Source organism: Ixodes scapularis, unplaced genomic scaffold (assembly GCF_016920785.2).
Source record: "Ixodes scapularis isolate PalLabHiFi unplaced genomic scaffold, ASM1692078v2 PGA_scaffold12__126_contigs__length_90152505, whole genome shotgun sequence".
NCBI classification, from domain to species: domain Eukaryota; kingdom Metazoa; phylum Arthropoda; class Arachnida; order Ixodida; family Ixodidae; genus Ixodes; species Ixodes scapularis.
In genome coordinates this window covers 66,752,058-66,775,744 of record NW_024609838.1, presented here as the reverse complement: position 1 = coordinate 66,775,744, position 23,687 = coordinate 66,752,058, and the positions used below count along the sequence as shown (strand labels likewise).

At 44.1% G+C, this 23,687-nt stretch overlaps 1 protein-coding gene across 1 annotated transcript in view; it reads left to right on the top strand.

Moving 5' to 3' along the window:
* LOC8026166 (transcription factor RFX4-like) overlaps positions 1–23,687 on the top strand; it is a 194,897-nt gene that overhangs the window by 145,158 nt on the left and 26,052 nt on the right. Inside the window, exons 9-14 of the mRNA XM_042289559.1 lie at positions 5,275–5,375; positions 8,607–8,813; positions 12,077–12,171; positions 12,349–12,466; positions 15,401–15,664; positions 19,514–19,577. Of these exons, the coding sequence (XP_042145493.1) occupies positions 5,275–5,375; positions 8,607–8,813; positions 12,077–12,171; positions 12,349–12,466; positions 15,401–15,664; positions 19,514–19,577 (849 nt within the window). The remainder of the gene's footprint in view (positions 1–5,274; positions 5,376–8,606; positions 8,814–12,076; positions 12,172–12,348; positions 12,467–15,400; positions 15,665–19,513; positions 19,578–23,687) is intronic.

The window sequence follows — 23,687 nt, the reverse complement described above, 5'->3', positions numbered from 1 at the left end:
ACATGGCGACTGGGTCCAGGTCGCGTCGGCTCGGCCGGGCCGGCTGAATGGGTGGCGCATTCAATTTAACAAATTTTCTTTTGTTTAATGCCCAATTTTATGGGTATTTGAACTGAGACGGTTCAGTGTAACCGGTGCGCATAAACTTGCCGGTATTTTTTGTTCTTTTCATGCAAACTTTCGTTTCGGAGACTTCGTTCAAAACCGAAACTATGGGCTCCGGAGAAACGGTAATAGACTCTAATTAGTTTTGATCATCTAAGGAAAGCGGCGATGGCTACAAAATTGTTCCACCGAGAGTAATTTTTAGCTAACTCGCATGCCTCGACCATGCGACTTATCTGTCCGCGAAATTGAGCTTTTGTGCGTGTCCGCGTTTCATGAAACAGCTCCAGTCGCGTGCTCAGTCAAGAACACAGGCTGCAGGAAAATTACGAAAATTAAGCAAGCGCTTCTTGAGCCAAGGAGCATGTTAACCCGCTGGCGCTTTACTAAGCAGCTGATACTCGTATTTAAATGCAGGTTTTATTAGCAATCGAGAAGTCATTTTGACGAATATGCGGATTGTGTATTATATTACGTACTATGGTCCCACTAAAGCGATATTAGTATATCCTTCGGGTTGAAATATGAACTTAGTTGATTATCTATTAGGTGAACTGCTGAATAAAAGTATATTTGACAGACAGAGAGATACTACTTAAACTTAGCCAAATGGTTCTAGCCGGTAGAACGGAGACGAATGCGGACAAACTGAGGAGAGTCTTCATCAGAGATTCACTCAGACCTCTCTGCAATGAACTTGACTTCGAATCCTGAACGGATAAAATGAGTATTTTTTTGTGGCCGGTCAACCTGAGCAATGTAGACGTATATTGCTGCTGGCCTCGACAGGGGTTATAACATAAATATTGGTGGCGCGATAGATCCTAATGCCATGACAGCTTCTAACTTTGCGAGACGCGTCTCCCACCTTTTGAAAGCAGATAATTTCCCTGATTAACAATATGCAGCGAGAAGGTTTTTTGAATCAAGTAATTGTGAAATCAGCCCAACTCCTTCAGTGTGGTCTTGTTCGGCGAAAAGCAGCCAAGATGAATAGCCAATGCACCGGCCGGCGTTAGTGGCTCAAACTCGAAGCTAATCGAGCACAACCAAACTCAAGAAAAGCAGCTATCGAACCTTCCCATTCTCTTGACTGCAACATTGGTGTTCCCAAAGTGAAACACCTCGTCTATCGACCTCAGTCCGCTGTTCTACACCCTTAAAAAGAAACCACTTATTAGTTATCAAGTAGTCGTCACTTTGAATGTGATTCGATACAGACAAGAAATCAAAACGTTTTTCCGTGATTCCTCCCCATCCAAAAAATTGAAAGCACGCGACCGTGTGTTGTGGAGTAAACGGGCTTTCAAACACGTGAATGAAAGAAACAATCTACTGAGGCTTCACCTCACTAATGAACACTCAGGCAAACTTAAGAAATTTTCGGACCTTCGTCAAATTACATTGCTCGCCCCCGCGCCGACAGCACGTGTCCGCGAAAGCCAGCAGAGACCATACTTGGGTAGTAATTTAATTACAGTAATTAAATTACTGTAATTTAATTACTTTTCCTGGTAATTTGTAATTTTAATAATTACTTTTGGCTAAAAGGAATTGTAATTGTAATTTAATTACTTTCTAGCGTCAGTAATTGCTAAATTTCATGCACAATTACAATTACTTTTGCCAGATTTTGCGGCGGCGGCGCTTTTCCTCCCTGGCCACGGAGACGACAGTACAGCCAAAGCGACAGTGGAGAGAGTGTATCCCAACCTGCTCAAAAGGAGGGAAAGGGGAAGAGAGGCTGGGATAGAACGAAATGAAGGATCTTGCAGACTGTAAAACGATTTAATGAAGAATTTGAGAAATAATTTGATAAATGAGGGCTACATTCGAGTCCGTTTTCCTTCCTGTCGTAGTTGAATCTGACTCTTCGTCTCGTTCGCTTCCTGTTGCTCCTGTTTCTAGGGCTCTTTCTTATTTCTCATTCCCACACGGGGGCATCGGGGGTCGAAGTCGAGCTGGTTGGCTCCGATCACATCATCCGGTCGAGGCGGGAAGGTTCGAGGTTCTCCTTACGCGTCTTCGCCGCTAACATATTCGCTTACATATTTCAGTCAAGTTTGGGGACTTTTTTGTTCATGAAATTATTCTCTTTTCTTTATGAATTTTTCACGTCCTTCTCCTCTATCTTGTATGTTGGTACCACTAACAGTAGGTCGTGCTACTCTAACATCGAGGCGAAGAAGCAAAGAAGCAGCAGGTCTCATTAACACGACTCACCCTGCTTTACTTCCAACTGTTGTTGCTACACTGCTCTTCCTTCTCCCAATCCTCGTCTACCGTTTTGTATAAATCTTCATTATTTAGTATTCGCTCTACGTAACCCTTTCAGCCGTTTGTCAGCCTGATTGGACGAAATTCCAGAACTTACAAATCGCGGCTTTAGACTGTAGGGAGCTTGTTTTTACATTTGTTGTTCGTTAAAGGCTTGTTTTTATATAGAGGGCTTGGCTTGCACTTTGTTTTTACACCTCTATCGTGACCCTCCACGGGTTATCCTCTTGTCCTGTCCTGTGGAACCGTCCGGAGGCGCGCGGTGCTGCTTTGCATTGAGAACCAGCAATTCTTATCTACAATGGAAAAGGAAAGGCTGCCAGGGCCTTGTTACGAAAAATTCTTTCAACAGATTAGTAGCAATGTAAAAAATATAATCTTGAGGTGCAAACTCTCCGCACCGTCTCTGTAAATAAAATTCAACAAACCGAAAGGCGAGCTCCAATTTCCGGAAACATTTGCAGGTAGGCAACTTTTTTGTCACTTTCAATAATACTTACAGTTATAAATAAAATATTAATGGCTTGTCTATATCTTCCAACTGAAACACGATCAAGTAACTCATCAGTGAAATCGAGGCGTCCAAGAGGCCGCAGTTCTGGAATAATTCGCGGATTCTAATTTTCGTAACGCGGTGGGGTCGCAATACAGATTCCAATGTGTTTACATTTTACCGGAATTGCTCGCGGGACTTATTTTCGCGAATTGTAGGCGATTCGCGAAAATAAAGTCGTTTACAGTGTATCATTAATTTTTCGAGGTTGTTCTTGGCATGCTAAATTCAAATCGGTCTTCTTTATGAGACGCATAACATCGATACAATCAATTTCTATCCTAAAGATTAGCTACGTGACGATCCTAAATTTATTATCTATCTCAGGAGCTTTTTGGGTGTTACCGTGCACTGAATTAACCCAGAATCCCTGGGAATAGAGTTGCTGCTATTGTGACACTAGTTTTGTGGAAGCGAGCACAGTTCGCGTGCTACGGTTACCCACATCCGGCATGTTACAAGTCCACAGATAGGGAGAGGTAGCGAAGCATCCTGGCTGAAATGTTTCCGTAAGTTGTCGTATTCTTTAAATGTTTGAGGTCGTTTACAAGTTTCTCTTATTAGCCATTTTTACGTGAGTTTTATGATGCCAGTACTGTCGCATATTTGTTTCCTTGTATTATTTTTTAAGTTTATTTTTGTTGGTTTGACTTGGATACCATTTGCATAAGCTCTAAGGAGATTCACCTCGCACCTGTAAATTTTGTCGCCATTTATTTTTTATTTTTTGAAAATATAAGTACGCAGGAGTTCATTACTCCAAAATATTAAGTTCTATAATCCATCTAACAAATTTCATAAAAGAAAGTACAATGCGTGACATTTATACAGCGGCCATATAACTCGTTTACAGTTATATGGCCCAAGGTGGGTAACTCTCACAAATAAGTAATTGTAAAGTAATTGCATTACTTTTAAAAAGTAATTTGTAATTGTAATGAACTACTTTCGCGTAGTAGTAATTGTAATTGTAGTTAAACTACTTTGGGAGCTAAGTAATTGTAATTGTAATTAAATTACATTTTGAAAGTAATTTACCCATGTATGGCAGAGACGTGGCGAGGCGCGGAGCGAACTGGACCGACTGGTTCCCGGTTTTCCCGCTTGGCGGCGTCCGTTTTGCTGGAGTCGCGAATAGGAAGAGTCGTGTGTCTCGGTGGACTCAACACCGACACGTTGTTTACGGACAGGTCTGCGTATGCCCACACCGGGTTTCGGCACTGCGCGTGCGCAGAGGCCAGATTTGCCCGAGGTGAACCGACTGCGCATGCGCCGTGACTACAGTAGCGCCACCGCAGCAGCCTACCGTCAAAGCCACTCGTCACTCTACACTTGGTTTTACTTTCCCTTTAAACTTTCACGTATGCAGCACAGCGATCGCTTATAATTTGGCGCTAGAAAAGTGCCGACCTTGCTGATGCGGATCTGACTTGGCGCGATATTACTAATAGAGCGCTTGTACAGCGGTGCATCAATGCTAAGTTACGTTCAAGTCGGCACTGCATCGGTGCTGTTGTGTCTAAAAGTAGCCTATCAGGGTTGCTCTGAAGTCACGCTGCGCTTACATCATACAAAAAAAAAACACGGTGTTCGTTGCAGACATTATGGCATGATTACTTGAAGATACTCCTCAAGGATGGTGGAAGCATGCTTGCTTCATCATGCTTGGAAAATGCCCCCCAAAAAATATTTGCATAATCAGTGTGACGGTCACACATGCAAGAAACAGGCCTCAGATAGTCTGCGGACTGTGTCTTGTATGATGCATGAGCAGTCTGACCGCGGCTTCAGTGTTCACTTAACTCTAAATATCAACTAATCAAGCCTAGTGACTAAGAAATTTTAATGCAATCAATCAAATATAGTGACCAAGAATAGTGCATCATCGCGGTTCTCAGTTTAGAATGAAATTTAAATATCAGTCAAATATAAAGGCACGAAAAATCAACTTGCTGCAACGTATATTTAAAAAGAAGCTCCGTAACCCACCTGTGTTTACAATTATGGCTAATTCCTTTAGCTTTAAGTTCCAGTGGACTATTATTTCTTTTTTTTTTCTATCTCAATTCGCATTTTGTCATTAGAACACGTTTTTGTTTGAAAGATGCTGAGTCAGGTGTGACGGCTTGAAGCTGAGCTAGTTGGTTCATGATTGTTAAAGTGCCAGCTGAACGTTTTACGGACGCACACACAGAGGCGAACAAAAAAGGCCGACACAGCTTTTGTTCGTCTGTGTGTGTGTGTCCGTAAAACGTTCAGCTGGCACTCTAACAATGCTGAGTCAGCTCGCGTGGTTGCTTCGCTTGAAGCTCATACTCCCACTTTTTATTTTATTTCAGCGTGTCCCGGGCCATGCGAACGTTCTCCGAGGATCTGGAGAAGTGGCTGGACGGGGCTGTCGCCGGATTTCCCGATAACCTCCGCACTGTAAAGATAGAAAGTAAGCAATTTCGTCCGGGATTCGTGCGTATTTATTCACAATTGGCTGGAGGTTAGAAGTCGTGCTTACACCCAATTGTTGCTATTTGCACGAAGATACCGGTTCTAAGTGAGCGTACGTCATGAGAATTCAGACGTTTCGTAGCACTGACGGGGCGCAGGCACAAAGTTACATTTGTTGGTAATATTGAGCTACACTGGTCATAAGTCGCAACACTGTTAGGTGACGTCGATGGCAGACAGCTATCAGAATGATGGAGTACGTCAACGTACATTACGCAGTCGTCGCGAAAAAAACAGTCGCGCGGTCTGCTATGTAACACCTGTAATCGGAACTTTCACAAACTGTTTAAAAAACAGCACGTTTTGCCGTGTTCGCCGGAGGGCAAGCCGAGTGTCTTGTTCCTTTTATCTCGTCATCTCCGGTTTAAGTTATGTATAGGCAATACATTTTTCTGGTTTTAACAAAAAAGAAATACCCATAAATATCCGCCTGTGTCTAACATACAAAATTGATTAAAGCAAAAACAAGAAACACCGATAACCAACTGTTGGCGTCAGAAATACCAAGTTGGTTAAAAAAAACACCGATTTTCTTTAGACTTGGACTGGAGAGGAGGCCAGGAGGGACTCGTCTTCTGTCCAGCCTTTGCTCTGTTAGAGTGCAAAGAGGGGAGGGGAGGGGCTTGTTCAATCTCGAGCGATCGGACGCCAAGAGACTGCTCCAGACTGGCTCTCGCACTTCCGGCAGCGCAAAAAAAAAAAAAAAAATAACCAGAGTGTCGTGATTTGAGATCCAGTCTTGTATGGAAAAATTGAATGTGTATCAATCGCACCTTTTTTGTTTAGAATGCTTAAAGCCCGTAGATTGTGCTATGACCATAAATCGACCATCTCACAGATAAATTTAGAACCCCTTAATGAAACCAGGACAAGCTCTTCCCGCAATGCGGGAGGCCTTCGGGGAACGAGCTTGACCTGGTTTCTAAACCTGCAATGCGCTATAGCTATATGTGAGCCGGATCAACACCACCTAGAAGTCAAGGCCTGCGCATGACGTCATCCTTTGTGGATCCCCAACGGCCGCCCCAAGCGGCAAACGCGCCGAAGCTCCACGAGAGTCGCCGCCAAGCGGCCGACGCGTGTGCTTGGCGTCGTCGCTCGCTAGTGTCCTGCTCGTTGTGAGACGCTCCAAGACACGCTGACGACGACGCTGACAAAATCTGGGCGCCGCCCGGTAGACCCAGCTGTGATGACTAGACAGCCTATCATTAGGAGAAGGTCTAACTCAAACCTCGGATTACGTTTGAAATGCAATGGCGGATGACTCTTACTAAGATCGGCTGCAACTGTGCTTGCGTTGTGTTGTTGCCTGGCGAGGAGGAAAACAGGCGCTAAGGTGGAAGCGCGTATTTATTTATTTATTTTTTATTTATTTACTCGTTTGACCCTTAAAGGCCCCAGTTGGGCATTACACAAGGGCGTGGGGAGGCAGGACACAGGACGCTAAAAACCACCAAGAGCAAAAAAAAAAAAATAATAAAAGTGAGCGCCACGTATAGTACATATTTTAAAACAAGAACAGTACTAAAATATGTATTCCTGAATTATATAAAGGGGCCTCATATATTAAAAAAGATATTATGAAGAGTACAATGGTAAATCATAGAAATAACTTCAGCACTGGTAATTAGCAGCAATATCTAGTTATAAAACAATGAGGCCAATAGGCTGGTGTCACTGATGTCTACGATGGGGTTGGGAAGGCCGTTCCAGTCTCGTATGCCTCGTGGGTCAGCGGAATTGATGCCCCTGCAGTCGAGCTCCCTTCCTTGTTTGGCAACCTCCTCACCTCCTCCGCTTGCTCTCCTTCCCCCAAGATTTCCCTTTCCCGTACTCCCACGGAGCGAGCGGGCTGTTAGTTAGCTTGAAGACGAAGATACATGTTGTTGAAGTTGAAAGTTTGTCTTGTCTGTATCGTCCCTTATGTGTCTCCACTTTCTAAATGTTTACGTAAGTTTCGTAGGCTAGTTTCCGAAGACAAGGGTGTGCAGCCTTGAGGTTACGCCTAATGTATACCAGGGTTCGAGAATCATTAACAATATGTTGCAACGTTGGTTACCGATGAGAGGTCAGAAGTGAAGTGAATTCCTGAATATTTGTAAGTAGAAGCAATGTTAATTGGCGTGTTACGAAGAGAATAGGAAAAGAAAGAGATTTTTTTTTTTGCGAGTAAAATTCAGTAGTTTTTATTTTGACGTGTTAAGGAGGCATTAGCCATTTGTCACACCAACTATGAATGATCTCATGGTCGCTCTGAAAAAGTAGATGTTCATCTTGGTGGTTAAGTTTACGGTAAAGGACACAGTCATCTTTAAACAAACGTATATTAGAGGACAGCGATGTGGGAAGGTCATTAATGCAGACAAGAAATAGAAAAGGGCCAAAGACAGTGCTTTGAGGGACGCCAAAAGTAAGATTCTAAATTTCAGCCTGGAAGTTCCGATTTACAAATAAAAACAAAGCGAGAAAAAGTTACGGATACATGAAAGAGTTAGTGAGTCAAGATTTAGTGGGGAGAGTTTTGATATTAAATTTCAATGCGGTACACGATCGAAGGGTTTAGATAAATCAAGGAACACGGCATCAGTTTTTATTCATGTTAACATGAAGGACATGAGTGAATTCAAGCAACTGCCTATCACATGAAAAGCCTTTCCGAAATTCATGGAGATATTCATAAAATAAATTGTTATATTCATGATGCGATGCTACATGAGATAATATTATATGTTCTAATAACTTGCCCACAACATTAGTTAACGACATGGGACGGTAGTTATCCGCAGAGTGACGGTTGCAGCTTTTGTGCCTTGGAGCGACCTTCCCATTCACTCTTCCCTGCATGTGGAAAGCAGGCAGTAAAACACGACTGTGTGAATAGTAAACAACATACTTTACTGGTTACGTCCTTAGTAAATTTTAAGATCTTTGAAAAAAATGTTTCGACTCAGCCGACGCAGCCGAGACCGACACTTTTAGCTCCTTCTCACAGCTCATGTTGCAAACGCGCCACCCGTGAACCACATCATACCATTCGAGCGGTTGGAAACACCCTAACGTCTAGGCACAGAAGTGATGACGTTTGCGGGGGAAAGACGAGGGTCTTGGTCTTCTATTTGTCCGATGCCTGGTTCGAAGCCAACTCGCGTCCTGTACCTGCGACCCGCAGTGGGTCGGCGGTTCTCGCAGAGCCTGCGGCGGCACCTGTCGCTGAGCCAGCTGGTGCAGGCGTGGCGCGTGCTGGCCCGGGGCGGCAGCCAGGGGTCCGGCCACATGCTGCGGGACTGGAGTCAGCTAGACCTGACGGCCCTCTGCCAGGAGACCCTGTTCGGGGGACAGCAGCAGCCCAGGCCCTCGCTACACTTCCTCTACAGACGTCAGTGCCACAGCGGGTTTAGGGGCTACGCTCTTGCCCGCCCTTCACTCGCATTCACATTGCACGTACAGAGCGCGACACTGTTAGCGCGAACAAGCGATCGCCGGTTTTCCCAGTTTTTCTCTTTGAAACCAAGGGATGTCATCCAAGTTATTATTGCTACGGGAAGAGCTCATTTAGTTCTATAATGTAAGCGATAAAATTTCATGCTCGCTAATACTATCTAGAAGTAAAATGCGAAAATCCGCCGACGCCGTGTTCGCGCTAACAGTGTCGCGATGTGTACATCATGCAAAAAACACGCTGTTCGCGCTAGACATTACGACAAACATATGCTCGAGGCATGTATGCTTCAAAAATGTCCGCAGACAGTTTTTGTGTGAGAATAATAAGAGAACCATCACACAAGAAACAAGAGTCTCAGACTGCCTCCTGACTGACTTTTGTATAACGTTTATAAAGCTGCAGTCACACTTCTCGTAGGTTGTACCAAACATGTTCGCTGTAGACATAATGACAGAATTATCTACTCGATCAAATCACGTTTGCTTCGTGCGTCTGTATGCTTGAAACGTCTCTGCAGACAGTCTTTCTTACGACGAATGTGGCAGGGCGATCATGCAAGCGAGACACACGCTTCATACAGTGTCTGCAGACTGTCTTTTGTATGATTTATTGGGGGAGTGATCGCGGCTTACACTCCGTTGAGCTCGCGTAATTCACCATCCAAAGTATGGTGGGTTAGATGGGGGAGCCGTAACGCTCGCGTGGACGAGAGCAGCTTCCCGTTTTCTGCGAGCCGCATGCGGTACGCTCGTCAATCCGATAGAAGTGCGAGCTGCGAAAGCTGTGCGAAAGGTGCGGATGTCCCGGAACTTTAGACGCCGTGGACGCTGACTGGAACTTGCTGGAACGCGGAAGCGACGAGAGCGGCGTGAGCGTGCTGTCGAGAGTGAAGGGACGAAAGTAGCTTGCGATTGCGGAAACAGAGCTGCGACCAGGGGTGCCGCTGCCGTCTGCTATTGGAATATACCGCACGCTGAGTGGCGGAAACGGAGGACCACTCTCGCTCGCTGGGCCTGGCACGTGGTCGTCACACCTTCCCTTTCTAGCTTACCATATCAAACGAACGCAATAGCAACTGAAAAAAAAAAAAAATACAAAATTAGCAAACGTTAGAAGAAAAATTTATTATGCAGAATTACGTTTTACGGGGAATTCAGCGGACGCTGCCGTCCACCCTCGGCACTCCTGGCAAGCGCCGCAGTGTCTTTTTTAAAGCATTCCCTCGTTCTTCTTTTCTAAATATTCTTTGTGTTTGTTTATTATTTTTCTTGCAGTACATATGCACGCGGTGTGAGGATGATGAATATATTGCTGCTTCAACCCAATAGAGTTCCTGAAATAATTGGCTATAGTTGACATTAAGCTACATTGATTTATCCAAAAAGTAACGAGCACCTTGTGTCGAAGCAACCCTTGCATCGAGTTGCAACGAAGAAATTACTTCTGTCTAGTAGAACATATGACGATATAAAATAATATAAAACAACGTCACTGAAACCATTGGATTTTAAATTTGACAGAACAGCAAATATGAGCAAAAGCAGAGTAATTAGTTTTTGTTCATTATCTGTTTTTCTTCTTGTTAGGCAGGGTCGAGAAACACCATGATTTGTTTTGGAAGGATAAAATAAATTTGACTTATTTAATTCAAATCGGATGTATTTGATTTAGGCTACTGTATCTCAAAAAGAATAATAAGTACTTTATTACAAAAAATGAAAGCCGTTTACAACTTCCTGTAACGCCGAATTAGAGCGCAGCTCTTGAGGAGGAGGAGGGAAGAGTACTAAGGGTCACGTGTTCTCGGGAGGTGACTGTGGGGGGTCACGTGACCTTGGAGGTGTCATGGGACCTCGGGGGTCACATGACCACGGCGGGGAATCACGTGAACCCCCAGGTCACGTGACCCCCCAGCGAATGTTTTCTTCTAAATTTAGCGGGGAAAATTTTCCGCTAGATTTAGTGGGGAAATTTTTCCGCTAGATTTAGCGGGGAAATTTTTCCGGTAAATTTAGCGGAGAAATTCACCCATAATGTACTGCGGGGTTAGCCGACGGCGACGCCGCTCAAGCCGGAAGCGGGCGCCTAAGAGCTGCGCCCTAATATGTATTTTTAAACATAAATGATTGATTTAACAATATGTCGGACCACTGATAATATTGGGGAAGAAAGTAATTTAATTAACATTTTATTGATCTAAACTCTCCCCATTAGGAGAGAAATAGCTTGATTTCTTAGGGTCAAGTAACCATCTATATTTTCTGTCTTTTTCTTTTGTTCTGACACACTTAAAACAAGAAATTACTTTTCTAGGTGTCATTTCTTTGTTTCGCTTTCTGGTTTGCTTTACGCAAGTGATGAACGAAGTGGAAGGTAGGAAGATAGCTCAGTGCTGCAACTACTCAGAGGAGCACTGTTTCTTCAGTGTGGTCAGCCTTATATAGATCTTTCTTTCTCGATGATTATTTGATTTAGATATAGGCAAATTCACAAAGAAAAAAGAAGAAAATTATGAAGAAAAAAAACAAATAAAAAATTTCCGGGATAATTTTTGTGGGGAAGGTTTGATTTCAATCAGCCTTCTATAACTGGTCTGGTATATATTTTTATTAAATCACGATTTATATTACGATTGAAATATTATTAAAGTCACGATTGAACTCAGATAAGATCGCAATTAAAGAAACTATTTAAATGGACTTGATTCTTATTCTTCACCCTGTACCCAATAACCTACCTTTGGTGTTTTCTTTCTTTTTAACTTTAAAATAAAAAAATCATTGGTTTATAGAAAGACTCTAGTTTTTGTGCGTCATCCTTATTCCTGCGCGAGGCACATTTTTTTTACACTTTAAAAAAAAGTCGTACGTTGCCTCATCTGTGCGGCAATATAAAGTGGGTTCAATCAATTTGACGAAACCCGCTAAATAAAAAAAAAAAGAAAAAAAAAAGTCAACGCGTTTTGCATTCAAACAAAAATTGCTTAATGCACTAGAGGTTTATTAGTTTCTAAAGCCCGGTGTATAGACAAACTCTCGGCTCTGACGTCACGGCCCGCTGCGGTGGCGCTGCTGATGACACGGGGCGTGGGCAGGCTCTCTGCACCTGCCATGAATCTGGTTCCTGTGCACGCGAATACTTGCAGTGGGAAAACGCGGGATTGTGCGAAAACAGCGTGTTGGCCTCCCTCTTTTCAGTGGTCAAAGAGTTTGAGGCATTTCTGGCAGAAGACACCCCCGTGGAAGTCTATCTAGACTGGCTCGAAGCTGTCATCCGGAAGACCGTGTCTTTGGTGAGGAAACATTTTCGTTCCAAAATATATCTTTCTATTTTTTTATAAACCCTCGTGTCGGGAACTAAGGGTAAAGCATGATGTAAATTAAGTGGCATTAAAAGTTTTGCTTACGTATTTAGCGGTATTTCTCGGTCTGAACTCATATAAGCGCACACTGTGGTACTTGCGCCGCAGCCCAGCCTGCGGAGAGGGCTCTCTGCTCGAAAGCTAGCTGGGGAGTTCCTGCTTCTCTGGTCGGCCTTTGGGACAAGAATCATTCGTGACATGACCCTTCACAGTGCGACCACCTTCGGTAAGTTGCCATGTTTTCATTTTTCAAATATTGCAGGTCATCTTCGAGACCTAATTCTCTAGGGTGGCAACAGTGTTTTTTAAAGCTGTAAAACGAACCGGAATAATCGACGCCTGCACATAGACACCTCTAACTTTCTGCGGATGTGCATCAAGGCGGTGAATGTTACCTTGTGAACTTTATTTCGCTAAATAATTAGAGCAACAAACTTGCCGGAGTCAACGGCGGACGTGTTCGCAGACGACTGACTTTGCGATGAATGTAACTTGTGGCGCCATATCCAGACAGGCGCAGCTAGCAGACAACAAAGTGCGTCTTGTGCTAGAAGCCCCTATCGTGGACAACATGTAAAATTGCTATCTAGCACACAATAATATTTATTTTTTATTAAAATTGCGGTGGCTATGCATATGCTTTCCTATTTACCTTATCTTGCACTTACCTGTTTTTTTTCGCCCCCGTATAAAACCGTCTGCAAGGCTCGCAAGACGTGACCACGAAACCGACGTTTTAGCGTTTTATAATTAGGGTTCGGAGCTTTCGGTTTAAACCGATAAAAATCGATAAAAGTACGCCGAACCCATTTTCGAAATTCGGTTTTAACCAAAAAAGGTCAGTTTGTAGGTTCGGCGTTTTGGGTTTAAACCGATAAAAAACCGCTAAAAGTACGTCTAATCCGTTTTCAGAAATTCTGTTTTAACCGAAAAAAGGTCAGTTTTTTAATGCCGCGTCGAGGGGAGGGGGGGGGGGGCGGGAGAAAGAGAGAGAGAGAGAGAGAGGGCTTTGCAAGGTTTAACATTGTGTGACGTCTTCTTGATTGCTTTCTTCAAAGGTTGATCATGCAACAAAAGAGGTCTTGGATTGGCATTCGCGGGACATCTGTTTTTTTTTGTGATCGGGCTCAGTGTGTCAAGTTTCCGGTCATGCACATCAGTGGACATCGAAGAAAGCCTAGCTGTGTTTGGAGATTTATGTTTGTCCTTTGTCCCTCTTGTTCCCCTTCTCCAGGGATTATTTTCGTCAATACCTTTCATCTATCTCTCTCTCAAACTTCCCTGTGCTAAAAAACATAATAACAATGCTTTTTTTTTTTTTTACCATTCCGCTGGTTTTTGTACGGTCATCACCTGAGACGGTTACGTCGTCAAAATGGGAAGGAAAAAGAAGCGCGCTGAAGATTATGCCTTCGAATTCCGCAATTATGAGGTGTGTCCTGACGGAAGCTGTAGCGAAGACCACGTATATATATGGGTAGTTATTCTTTGAGCGATCACAAATATCACAGATACAAGGATCATCTGATCCGGTGTCCGATGGTGTTTCTTTCATATTCACAAAAAAAAAAGAATCGTAAACTATTTTGGGAATGAACGTACACCAAAAAAACCAACGAAAATTGAATTTTAAAATAAACACTGAAAAATGTACGCCGAATTTCGAAAGAATAAAAACCAAAAACGCGGAACCCTATTTATAATGCATGTGCCACGGTCCACTACACACGTCTGTCAGGGTCTGTCTATGTGTTGTAAAAAGCAACATAAAAAATAAAGACACAAATTTTTTTTTTAGCTTTTGTGTTTTTTTTTTGTGTGGCTTGAATAGCGTCAGGGTTGCGAGGTACTTGCAGAATAACTCGGCAAATTTGTGTGCGATATAGCCCTGAAATACCAAAATGTTGGGCTAGAAAAATATCCCAAAACATGAAACTTCGTTCAAGGTACTTGAAACATCTCTTTGAAACACTAATGATATATACAAGACATAATGCATATATTTACAAAATAATGCAAAAAGAAGACCAAACATTACTAGTTTCTAGAACCAGTGGCGGAGCACGGGTATATCACTGCGGTCGTCCGTGGATTCACAGGGGGCATCGCAAAGCCTTGACCACTCCACCCCCCCCCCCCCCCCCCCCTTCAATTCCGCATGTGTAAAAATTTAGAGCGGTGTAAGAGGGGGGGGGGGGGAATGTTTGCTTATAAATCTGATACGCTGCCCAAATTTTTAGCTGCGCCAAATTTTGAAATAACGGAGGGAAAAGTTAATTGAATTTGGTTTTCACGGCGTGTGTATAAGGCTCGGTGGACATTAGATACGTGTGTAACATTTACTTTTATCAGAAAAATTAACTAATATTCGTTAAAGTACTTTTAATCAGTGTAATTAGGATATACGTCTATATTTAAAACTTCGAGGCGGTCTTATGCCAAGGCTCTTCCATTTTATAGAATTCGTGTAACCGGCTTGTTTTCCTAGATATCTGCCCCCAAATTTTCTAATTAATCCAACTTTTTCCACTCAACCCGGTAAATCCGCGAAACACTGCACTATAGCCGACCTTTGCTATATTAACCGGAAAAAAAGTGCGAAATTCGGGGACGAATATCGCGGAACAGGCACTGGTTACGCGAATTCTACCAAATGGAAAAGTCTTGGCCTACGACTGCCTCAAAGTTTTAATATAAACATGTATCCTAATTGTAGTAATTAAAAAGATAATTAACAAGTTTTAGGTAATTATTTTATTTATAGTCATAGTCATATTACCATTAACGTCCACCAAGGCAAATAAACATGCAGTGAAAACCGAATTCATATAACCTTCCCCCTTTATTTAAAAAAAAAAGAAACAAATTGGTGCAGCTAAAAACAAAAACAAAAAAACCTGTATATCGTTTATTATCAAACGTAAATATGCTTTGAATTATAAAATAAACAAAAGCTACCAGGGTTGAAATAAAAAGTTTTACAACAAACATTTCATGCGTCAATCATTTCTATAATCAATGGGAGCCAAGAAACGAAACGTAGCTAGCTAAGCATCTTTTGCTACGGGCGGGGCCTAAAGCGGGGATACCTCCACCTAAATCGCGTCTCACGGCGTAAATATCATTTCAGTGTCCCTGTAAGTGAGTTGTTATCCGGCAGGATCGTTCCATCTGCTGCGACTTCTCCTGGACGAGTATGTGCTGTTCCTGCTGGAGCGCGTCCTGACCGAGGACTTGGTGCGGCAGCTCCTCACCAACGTCTCGCGGGACCTGGTGCCTTCGGTCTTCCCTGAGGTCGGCCTGGCCGGCCTCTCGTCCGACCAGGGCGGACGAGGCAAGTGGCTCAGCGAGTCGCCGCTGGGCTCGGGCTTCAAGGCCCAGGGGTTTCCGGATGACCACCTAAGCTCGGACGACACTGCTGAAGGTCGGTGATCCAAAGGCCTGAAAATAACTGCTGCGCATGAAGGCTGGTCTACATACCTGCGACTGCTTACGACAGAGTGCCTTAGATTCTCTTGGGATCTCCTACGAGATGAGAGCATTCAGGCCCCATCTATCGGGAAGCCATGGGACATTTAATGGTCCTGCATATTTTTGTGTATGTTTTTCGCTTGCCCTTTTTTTTATAAACTACTTTTTTTTATGAGTAGTACGTACATTTGACCTCACAAATACACTTGCGAGAACGGAGTTTTAGAGGTAGGTATAGTTTTCTAAAGTTAAAAATATTTTATATTTCTGTTTTTCGTACATTTCCACGGGGGAAACTTTATCTTGAAAAAACAAGCCTTTTCTCAAATAGCTGAAACCTGTTACATTGTCCGCCCCGGGTGCCTAATCCGCATGTAAAAAGTGCTCATACACTGTGCACCTTGACAAATTCCTGATTTATTAGCTTGCAATGTAGTCTGTGTCATATCTACATAAGTCTAGAAAAATAAATCCTTGCATAGTCCGCACCTATAGATAGACCGCACCGAATAACATCTTTTAAACGTGTATAGTCCGTGGACTTCGGAACATACGCTGTATCTACAGCGTGAACGAAATGGATGGAACGTGTTTTGAACTGACCGCGTCATTCGGTTTCTTAGTTATCGCGCTGGGATTTACTGCAAAAGTGCTCGAAGCTGGTGCATTCATCAATTGAGAGTATGAATACATGAAAACTCCGGAGTCAAAAGAAAGAAGATAAAAACTGATTTTGTCTATGAAAAAATTATCGCTAAGCCTTTTATCTCAAAATCATCGAAAAATCGGTATGGGCTATTCTGGGGTTTGCTACGATTGAGCAATTTGTGAAATGGAAAGAAAATAGAATTGGCTTACCTATTCTTCATTTTATTTGTCTCAAATAAGCGTCACAATAACACATAATATTTTTAGTGTACAGTGCTCATCACACTTGTCTATAACGCGCGAGCGTGCGGCTCTCTCCGGGGAGCGCTAGACTGGTGGCATTCGCGGAAACTAAGCTAGTCACGTGGCGCGACATGGAACGGCCCGCTCGAGGGGTGTCGTGCCCACTCTATCAGCTTGATAAGCGATGAAAGTAAAGTGCTTTATGATATATTTTTGTTTTTTGATGACGACATCGTTGATACGCCTTCACGCTTTAGTTTGTTTATTGTACGAGCAATGATGTTTGTAAAAAGCGTGCGAGCGCCAGCATGATAAAGTGGGCAGGACACCCCTCGAGCGGGCCGTTCTATGTTGCGCCACGTGACTAGCTTAGTTTTCGCGAATGCCACCAGTTTAGCGCACCCCGGACAAAGCCGCACGCTCGCGCGTTATAGACAAGTGTGATTAGCACTGTACATGCAAAGTATAGAAAGAACAGATATTTTGATTTTTGTTTTGGGTTTACTTGGGTGAGCTAATCTTTCCACAATTTTAGCGAAAGCTTCCATCAGCTTCAGGCACCTCTGTAGTAAATGCCAGCGCGATATCTTAAGAAACCAATTTATGCGGTCAGTTTAAAGTGTGTTCGATCTATTTCGCCCACGCTGTGGTGTCGGTGATCTTGACCTTTACACGTTACCTGGCTAAACCGTGCCACATGTCTGTTCCTTTCTTAATTGTCTGTTGTGTTCGGTTTTTAGTACAGATTATAATTTATAAGTAAGGTTTTGTGTTTTCGGGCTTTATGACTATTTAAATTCGGGGGTGTTTCCTAGAAATAATTTTTTTTTTTAGGCATTCAGTGTTTTTCAGTGTTAACTTCCGGTGTCGGACCGAAAAAAAACGGGGTTCACTGGGGCTTATCTTGAAGGAAACAAATCGCTGGAATGGGATTCCCTAAACTCCAGTGAACATGCGTGTGATTCGAATCCTTGGGAAGCCTTCCGGTATTAATGAGTAGAAAAACTGGGGGAAAGAAAGAGACAAGAGCGGGAAGTCAGAACGCCGAGCTCTGGTTGGAATGATTAGCGGGTAGACGAAAAGCTTGCTGTCTTTGTCTCCACTGTACTGTTGGAGCGCGTTCGATCGCGAACGCCAAACGCCTGCGCCGGCGTTCCGTGTTGTAGCGCGTTCGACGACTGCAGCGGAGGAAAAATTAAGGCTCCAATCTACGCTGTGAAGGTGGTTGGATAGCGAAGCTCTGGTATGACCTGCAACGATTGCCCACTGCGCTATAGACTCTCTTTATGGCAAACCCCACCAGGTGGTGCTCCAGTTTTTGACGTCATAGAGAACTTCCGGTTTATAAACAAAATGAACAAAGGCCACTTTAACACTGCTACTTGAAATGTAGATGTCACGTTTAATCACCAATTCTCCAGGTGTACGCCAAAAGAACAAAGGAGTGCGAGATCTGTTAAAATGTTTCGAGTAATCTTGGAAACAAACTTGCCTCCTCCAAGATGTAGTATTGTACAGCCAAAGGCCCTCGTTAAATCTCCAACTGGGATATCCGTGTAGTATTTCTGCTTTCAAGCATTGGTGACATAAGCAAGCTCAACAGGCTTGCAAAGACGGTGCGACCGGAAGTCGCTTCGGACGCAGGGGCAGTTCATGTTTGAAAACAGCAAAAGAGTCTGTAAGAAATGATTGACGAAAGAAAAGTAAATGCACTGTACCAAAACTTTTTTTTATATATATAAAATACCTCGTACGGTGGCTTTGCCGCGGCAGCTTATGCAACCGCAATCTTTACCGCGCAACGCATGCGGGAGCGCTACGTGCTTCGCATTGTTAGCGGGCTAGCGAAGTCACTCCCTACTTCGTACTCCGCGGTTGCGACGGCAGCTCATACAACCGCAATTGTTACCTAGAAACGCATGCGGGAAGCGCTACGTCCTTATTATCTTTTATGTGGATTTGGCACTTTTGTTGTTTTTATATTTAAACATGCGTCAAGACCACGTGATAAGAAATAAGGCGCGCGCGAACGGTGATAAGAGCACGCGTGGGTCTCCTTTCGACTACTTTATCTGTCGACTACAGCTCTGTCGACGGACACGAAAAAAGCCGACCAATGAGTCGTATACAGCTTCGCTGAAAAATGTAGCATATGCCTCCACTGCACTGTTCGAACGCTTTTGAACGGAAATACCAAACGCCGGATGCCGATTTTCCATGTTCGAACGCGTTTAACAGATGTTGTGGAGACAAAGGCAACTAGCTTTGGGACTACCCACTAATCATTCGAACCAGAGCTTGGCGTTCTGACGCCACCATGTGCTCTCGTGTACCACTCACCCTCAGTTTCTGTCCGTATAGGAAATGTTCTGCCCTCATGGGAAATGGAAACGAAATAGCGAGTATGATTCCAAAGGAAGAAGCAGCCTAGTGGACAGTTTATTTAAGGCTGTGTTCTGGGTCATCACGAAGTAAAGCTCTACAGTCCGCTCCGTTGCAACTCAAGAAGGTAGGGCCAGGGTAAGACGGACCGGGGAGGAGGACGCAGACGGAACGCTAAAGAGAGAAGGAGGCTTTTCTTTCTCTTTTCCAGCGTTCCGTCTGCTTCCTCCTCCCCGACCCGTCTCACCCTCGCCCTACCTTCTTGAGTTGCAACGGACTATAGTAGTTGAAGATCCTTTCCGTGCAGCTTGGGTTTTTCTTATTCACGGACAGCTCTATTGCGGGTGCCTTTCAGTTTTATCTAAATTTTATAAAAAGCGACTCGGGGTTATTTTTGGTGTTTATCGGTATCTACCAGATACACAAAACCCTAATCAAAACTTACCTTCAATTAGGAGTGGCCAACAAAGCAGGCTGTTCTTTAACGAAGCATGAGATTTCTTCCGTTTTTTCTATGTTGCTTCTGCAGGTTTCCATGGTCAAGGAGGATCCCCTCCATTGTGGTCACATGGCAATGGCGACTGCTCTCACACGTAGGTTTTTCCGTATATAAATTGAGAAATCACTTCGAATGTTGAACAAATGCTTCACTGGTTGTATAAGGCACGCACTAACTCGTATTTTAAAGCATATACATGTTACCCAAACAAGTAACTAAATACCTTTACTCGCTCCAGGCTCAAAAAGTAGCAAAATAATTTACTCACTACCGGTTCACAGAAGGAAGGCTTTATTTTGCCTCAAAAGTACTAAGTTACTTTTCTCATTACTTCGAGAACCAAATACGCAAGTGCTTTGCTTCATGGCTTTTTTTTTTTTTTTTTTTCAGTAGTCCTTGCACTTAAGCAGTAGCTCCCTCTCCGAGTTTTCATCAGTTATGTTTTCTAGCAGTTGATAATGGGTTATGCCTGTTGGCAACCACCGGGTTTACATCCGGTTCGTAGACGATTTTAGAAGGTTCAAGCAATCAACCTTTTTGTGCTCGCTGGATGACGGGCATTACTAGCTGTAGAGTTCGACTGACGTGTTAAACAATAAGCGTCGCTATACTGTCATACTGTTTAGTTGTCTTTTGGGTTGTGCATCTGCCTTCGTCGCAGTAGACGCATACTCAGGCGAGAATGAAAGCAAAACTGTTCATTTGATGTTGCACACGTTACTCCTTAAAAGTAACAAAATACCGTCTCTCGTTACTTGAACTTAAAAGTATAAGTACGTTAAACATAATATAGGTAAAACAGCGCAGAAGGACAAAGAATGGAAGAAAGGAACAACCAAAGCGGGACAGGCGTTTTATTTACAGTGTGTTTAGCCAACACCAACTGGCCCAGCTTTCAACTTTGATAAGTACGTTACACGTTCCTTTTCTGGAAAAGTAACTAAAGGAGTTACCCTATACAGAAAAAAATAACTAGGTAGAAGTAGCCCGTTACTAGAACGCGTTGCGTACATGTCTGAAATTTCATCTAACGATGTTCCGCAACGAACGCCACCAGCCATCTAAGCCAATCCAGTGCTCCATGGGCGCCACACAACTTCAAGGTCCGTGCGCCACTTCACGGTAACCGAAAAGCCACGCGTCAAGCTCTGAGCTATGAATTGGCTCCGGTATTGTTCCTGGAATGCTTCTGCGAGTGGTGTGGTTACCGCGCCCTAAAGACTGTGTTCTAAATCTTACCCGAAGGTATTCAAGTTACACCGGTGGGTCAAGTCACGTGACCAGAGATAGCGCAACGCGGGACGCGTGTAGTTTTCCGAACTCCAAGGTGCATAACATTTACCTATGCATGGCTTCCACATGACGTCATTCAAAGAGCGTTCCCATGATCACCAGAGAAGAGGGGAAGAAGGAGTTCCCCTCTTATCAGAACCCTCTTTTGTGCCTCCCGGATTTGCACAAACGTCGCTATTCTCCTCCCAGAAGGTTATAACAGATTAACCCGTCACTCAAAATTCTTACAAAACCAGCATCCCCCCTCATCTTACATGGTGTCAAAAGTATGCGATGTGACGTCAGTGCCAGCCATGTAGAGTGAGATTCAGTAAATATTAAAGCATGACTAAAACGTTGATCATCGAATTACGCTTGGTGACGTCCCAGAAGTGTCACAGTGTCGCTGGATGAGACCCTGTTCTGCTACGAATCGCTCTCCGGCTTGAGAGTCCGCGGAAGATTCAATGGCCATTGGTTGGGACTCCGCGATGACAGTGACGCTATAGCGTTCAGTCGTGCTTTATGCCGAGACTTCTGTCACCAACTTCCAGGATCGCGACATCCGACCACATAACACAATTGCTTTTCTGACATCATTTGTTGCTACTTTGAACCACTTTTGATGTATGGGCAGGAGAGGAAGCTAAACACAGCAGTCGAAAACGTATTCCAGGCACTGTAGTTCCGGTGGCTCGTAGCGTTTTTTCCGTTACTATTGCGGACGATATGAGCTGCAACTGCCCTGTGTGCTTATCTGGCATTACTGCCATTTTTTTAGAGAGCTAAAGTTCGAAGAAGGAATGGAATGCGAAGTTTAAATTCCATATTTAAGACTTCTTGACAAATACAGACATATTACAGCTTGGGAATACCACAATGTATGAAGAATGAACAATATTAAATAATGATAATGATGGCCAGCACGATTCTCCCAGCAACATGAAAACAATGGTGTTTTTTTCTTTGGTGAAACTCAGCTGGCGTGTAGCACACATAAGAGACTTGGGATAGCTCATTTTAGACCAGCAAGTGATACAACTCATTGAATAAAAAGGATCTGAAATAATTGGTACAATTAGTATGCCAGCACATGCCAAAAAATATATACACGGTGTTTTGTTTTTTAGAGCGCAGCTCTTAGGCGCCCGTTTCCGGCTTGAGCGGCGTCGGCGTCGCCGTTGCCGTCGGCGTAACCGCGCGTGACCCTCGTAACCCTCGTGAGGGTTACGAGGGTTACTCTCGCGAGGGTTACGAGGGTAACCCTCGTGATCCTCGTGAGGGTAGCAACCCTCGTAACCCTCGTAACCCTCACGAGGGTTACGAGGGTTACTCTCACGAGAGTTACGAGGGTTACCCTCACGAGGGTCACAAGGGTAATGAGAGTTACCCTCACGAGGGTCCCGAGGGTTATGAGACCCTCACGAGGGTTACCCTCACAAGGGTTACTAGGGTTATGAGAGACCCTCACGTGAGAGTAACCCTCGTAACCCACACGAGGGCTACGAGGGTTACTCTCATGAGGGTTACGAGGGTTACCCTCACGAGGGTCACGAGGGTTATGAGAGTTACCCTCACGAGGGTCACGAGGGTTACCCTCACAAGGGTTACTAGGGTTATGAGAGTTACCCTCACGATGGTCACGAGGGTTACCCTCACGAGGGTCATGAGGGTCACCCCCCTGAGGTCGCGTGACCCCTCCCCCGCCGAGGTCACATGACCTCAGGGAGTCACCTATCCGTCAGTACCCTACCATCCTATCCCTCAGTACCCTTCCATCCTTCTCCTCAAGAGCTGCGCTCTGATCCGGCGTTACAGGGAGTTGTAAACGGCTTTCATTTTTTTTATTTAAAAATTAAAAATGCAAGCCGTTTACAATTCCCTGTAACGCCGGTTAGAGCGCAGCTCTTGAGGAGAAGGAGGGAAGGGTACTGAGGTTCACGTGTTATCGGGGGGTAGGGGTGGTCACGTGACCTTGGAGGGGTCACATGACCCCCTCGCCAAGATCACGTGGGGGTCACGTGACCTATGGGTGTGCAGTAATTTGCACTAATGCACTAATTTAGTGTTTTTCGATGACGCTCAGCATGTTTCTAATTGGAACCACATGTTTATTTTCACTACTTAAAAAGCTACTGAAATTTTTGTTTTGCTATTTCGCCGATTGATGGGAACGACGAGCCTCTTAAAGGGCAACTCCACTCAAAAAGTCGGCCCTATCGAAATGAGTGATATCGCTTTAGAAGGTCAAAATACGGTCATACCCAAAATATCACGTCAAACCGACGCCGCGTTACCGATTAAAACTAATATTAAAAATGTACTCCCGGCTCGGTTAGCGGCCCAAAAGCGGGTGAGCAACGCTGGCACCGGGTGAGCTAGTGAAGCAACACTGGGCAATGACGTAGTTCTAGTCCTACGCTCTCGTACGGACGCCGCGAGCGCTTCGTTTCCCGTGGCATTCTGCGATTCTGCTGACGGCACGAGGTGTTTACCACATTATTTCGAGTTTCCCTATTTTTATTAGCCTCCAGGCAGTTTGTAGTGTTTGAGGGGCTATACTGCATTAGGATATATGCGCAGGAAGGCTTACGGTAAGACCACGATGGCGTGGAGGGCAGCGGCGGCCCGCGGCCAAGCGTACACGCCGAAGGAAAAAGGACACGTCCAGCCCCGACGAACGCTGCTATACACTTCCTCTTTATTCACGCGCACAAGGGCGATTAAAGGAAAAGGGGCACCCTGGTGGCGATTCATAAACTCAATTACAACATTTCTCCCTTCATAAAATAAAGCAAAAGGAGAGCAAAAAGAAACGAAATCTATCAGGCTACGAAAAGTATTTACAACATATCATTTTCTTCCTTCCGTAAAATAAAAAAAGAGAGAACATGAAGAACGAAATAAATCTGGGAACCAAACTATTTACAAC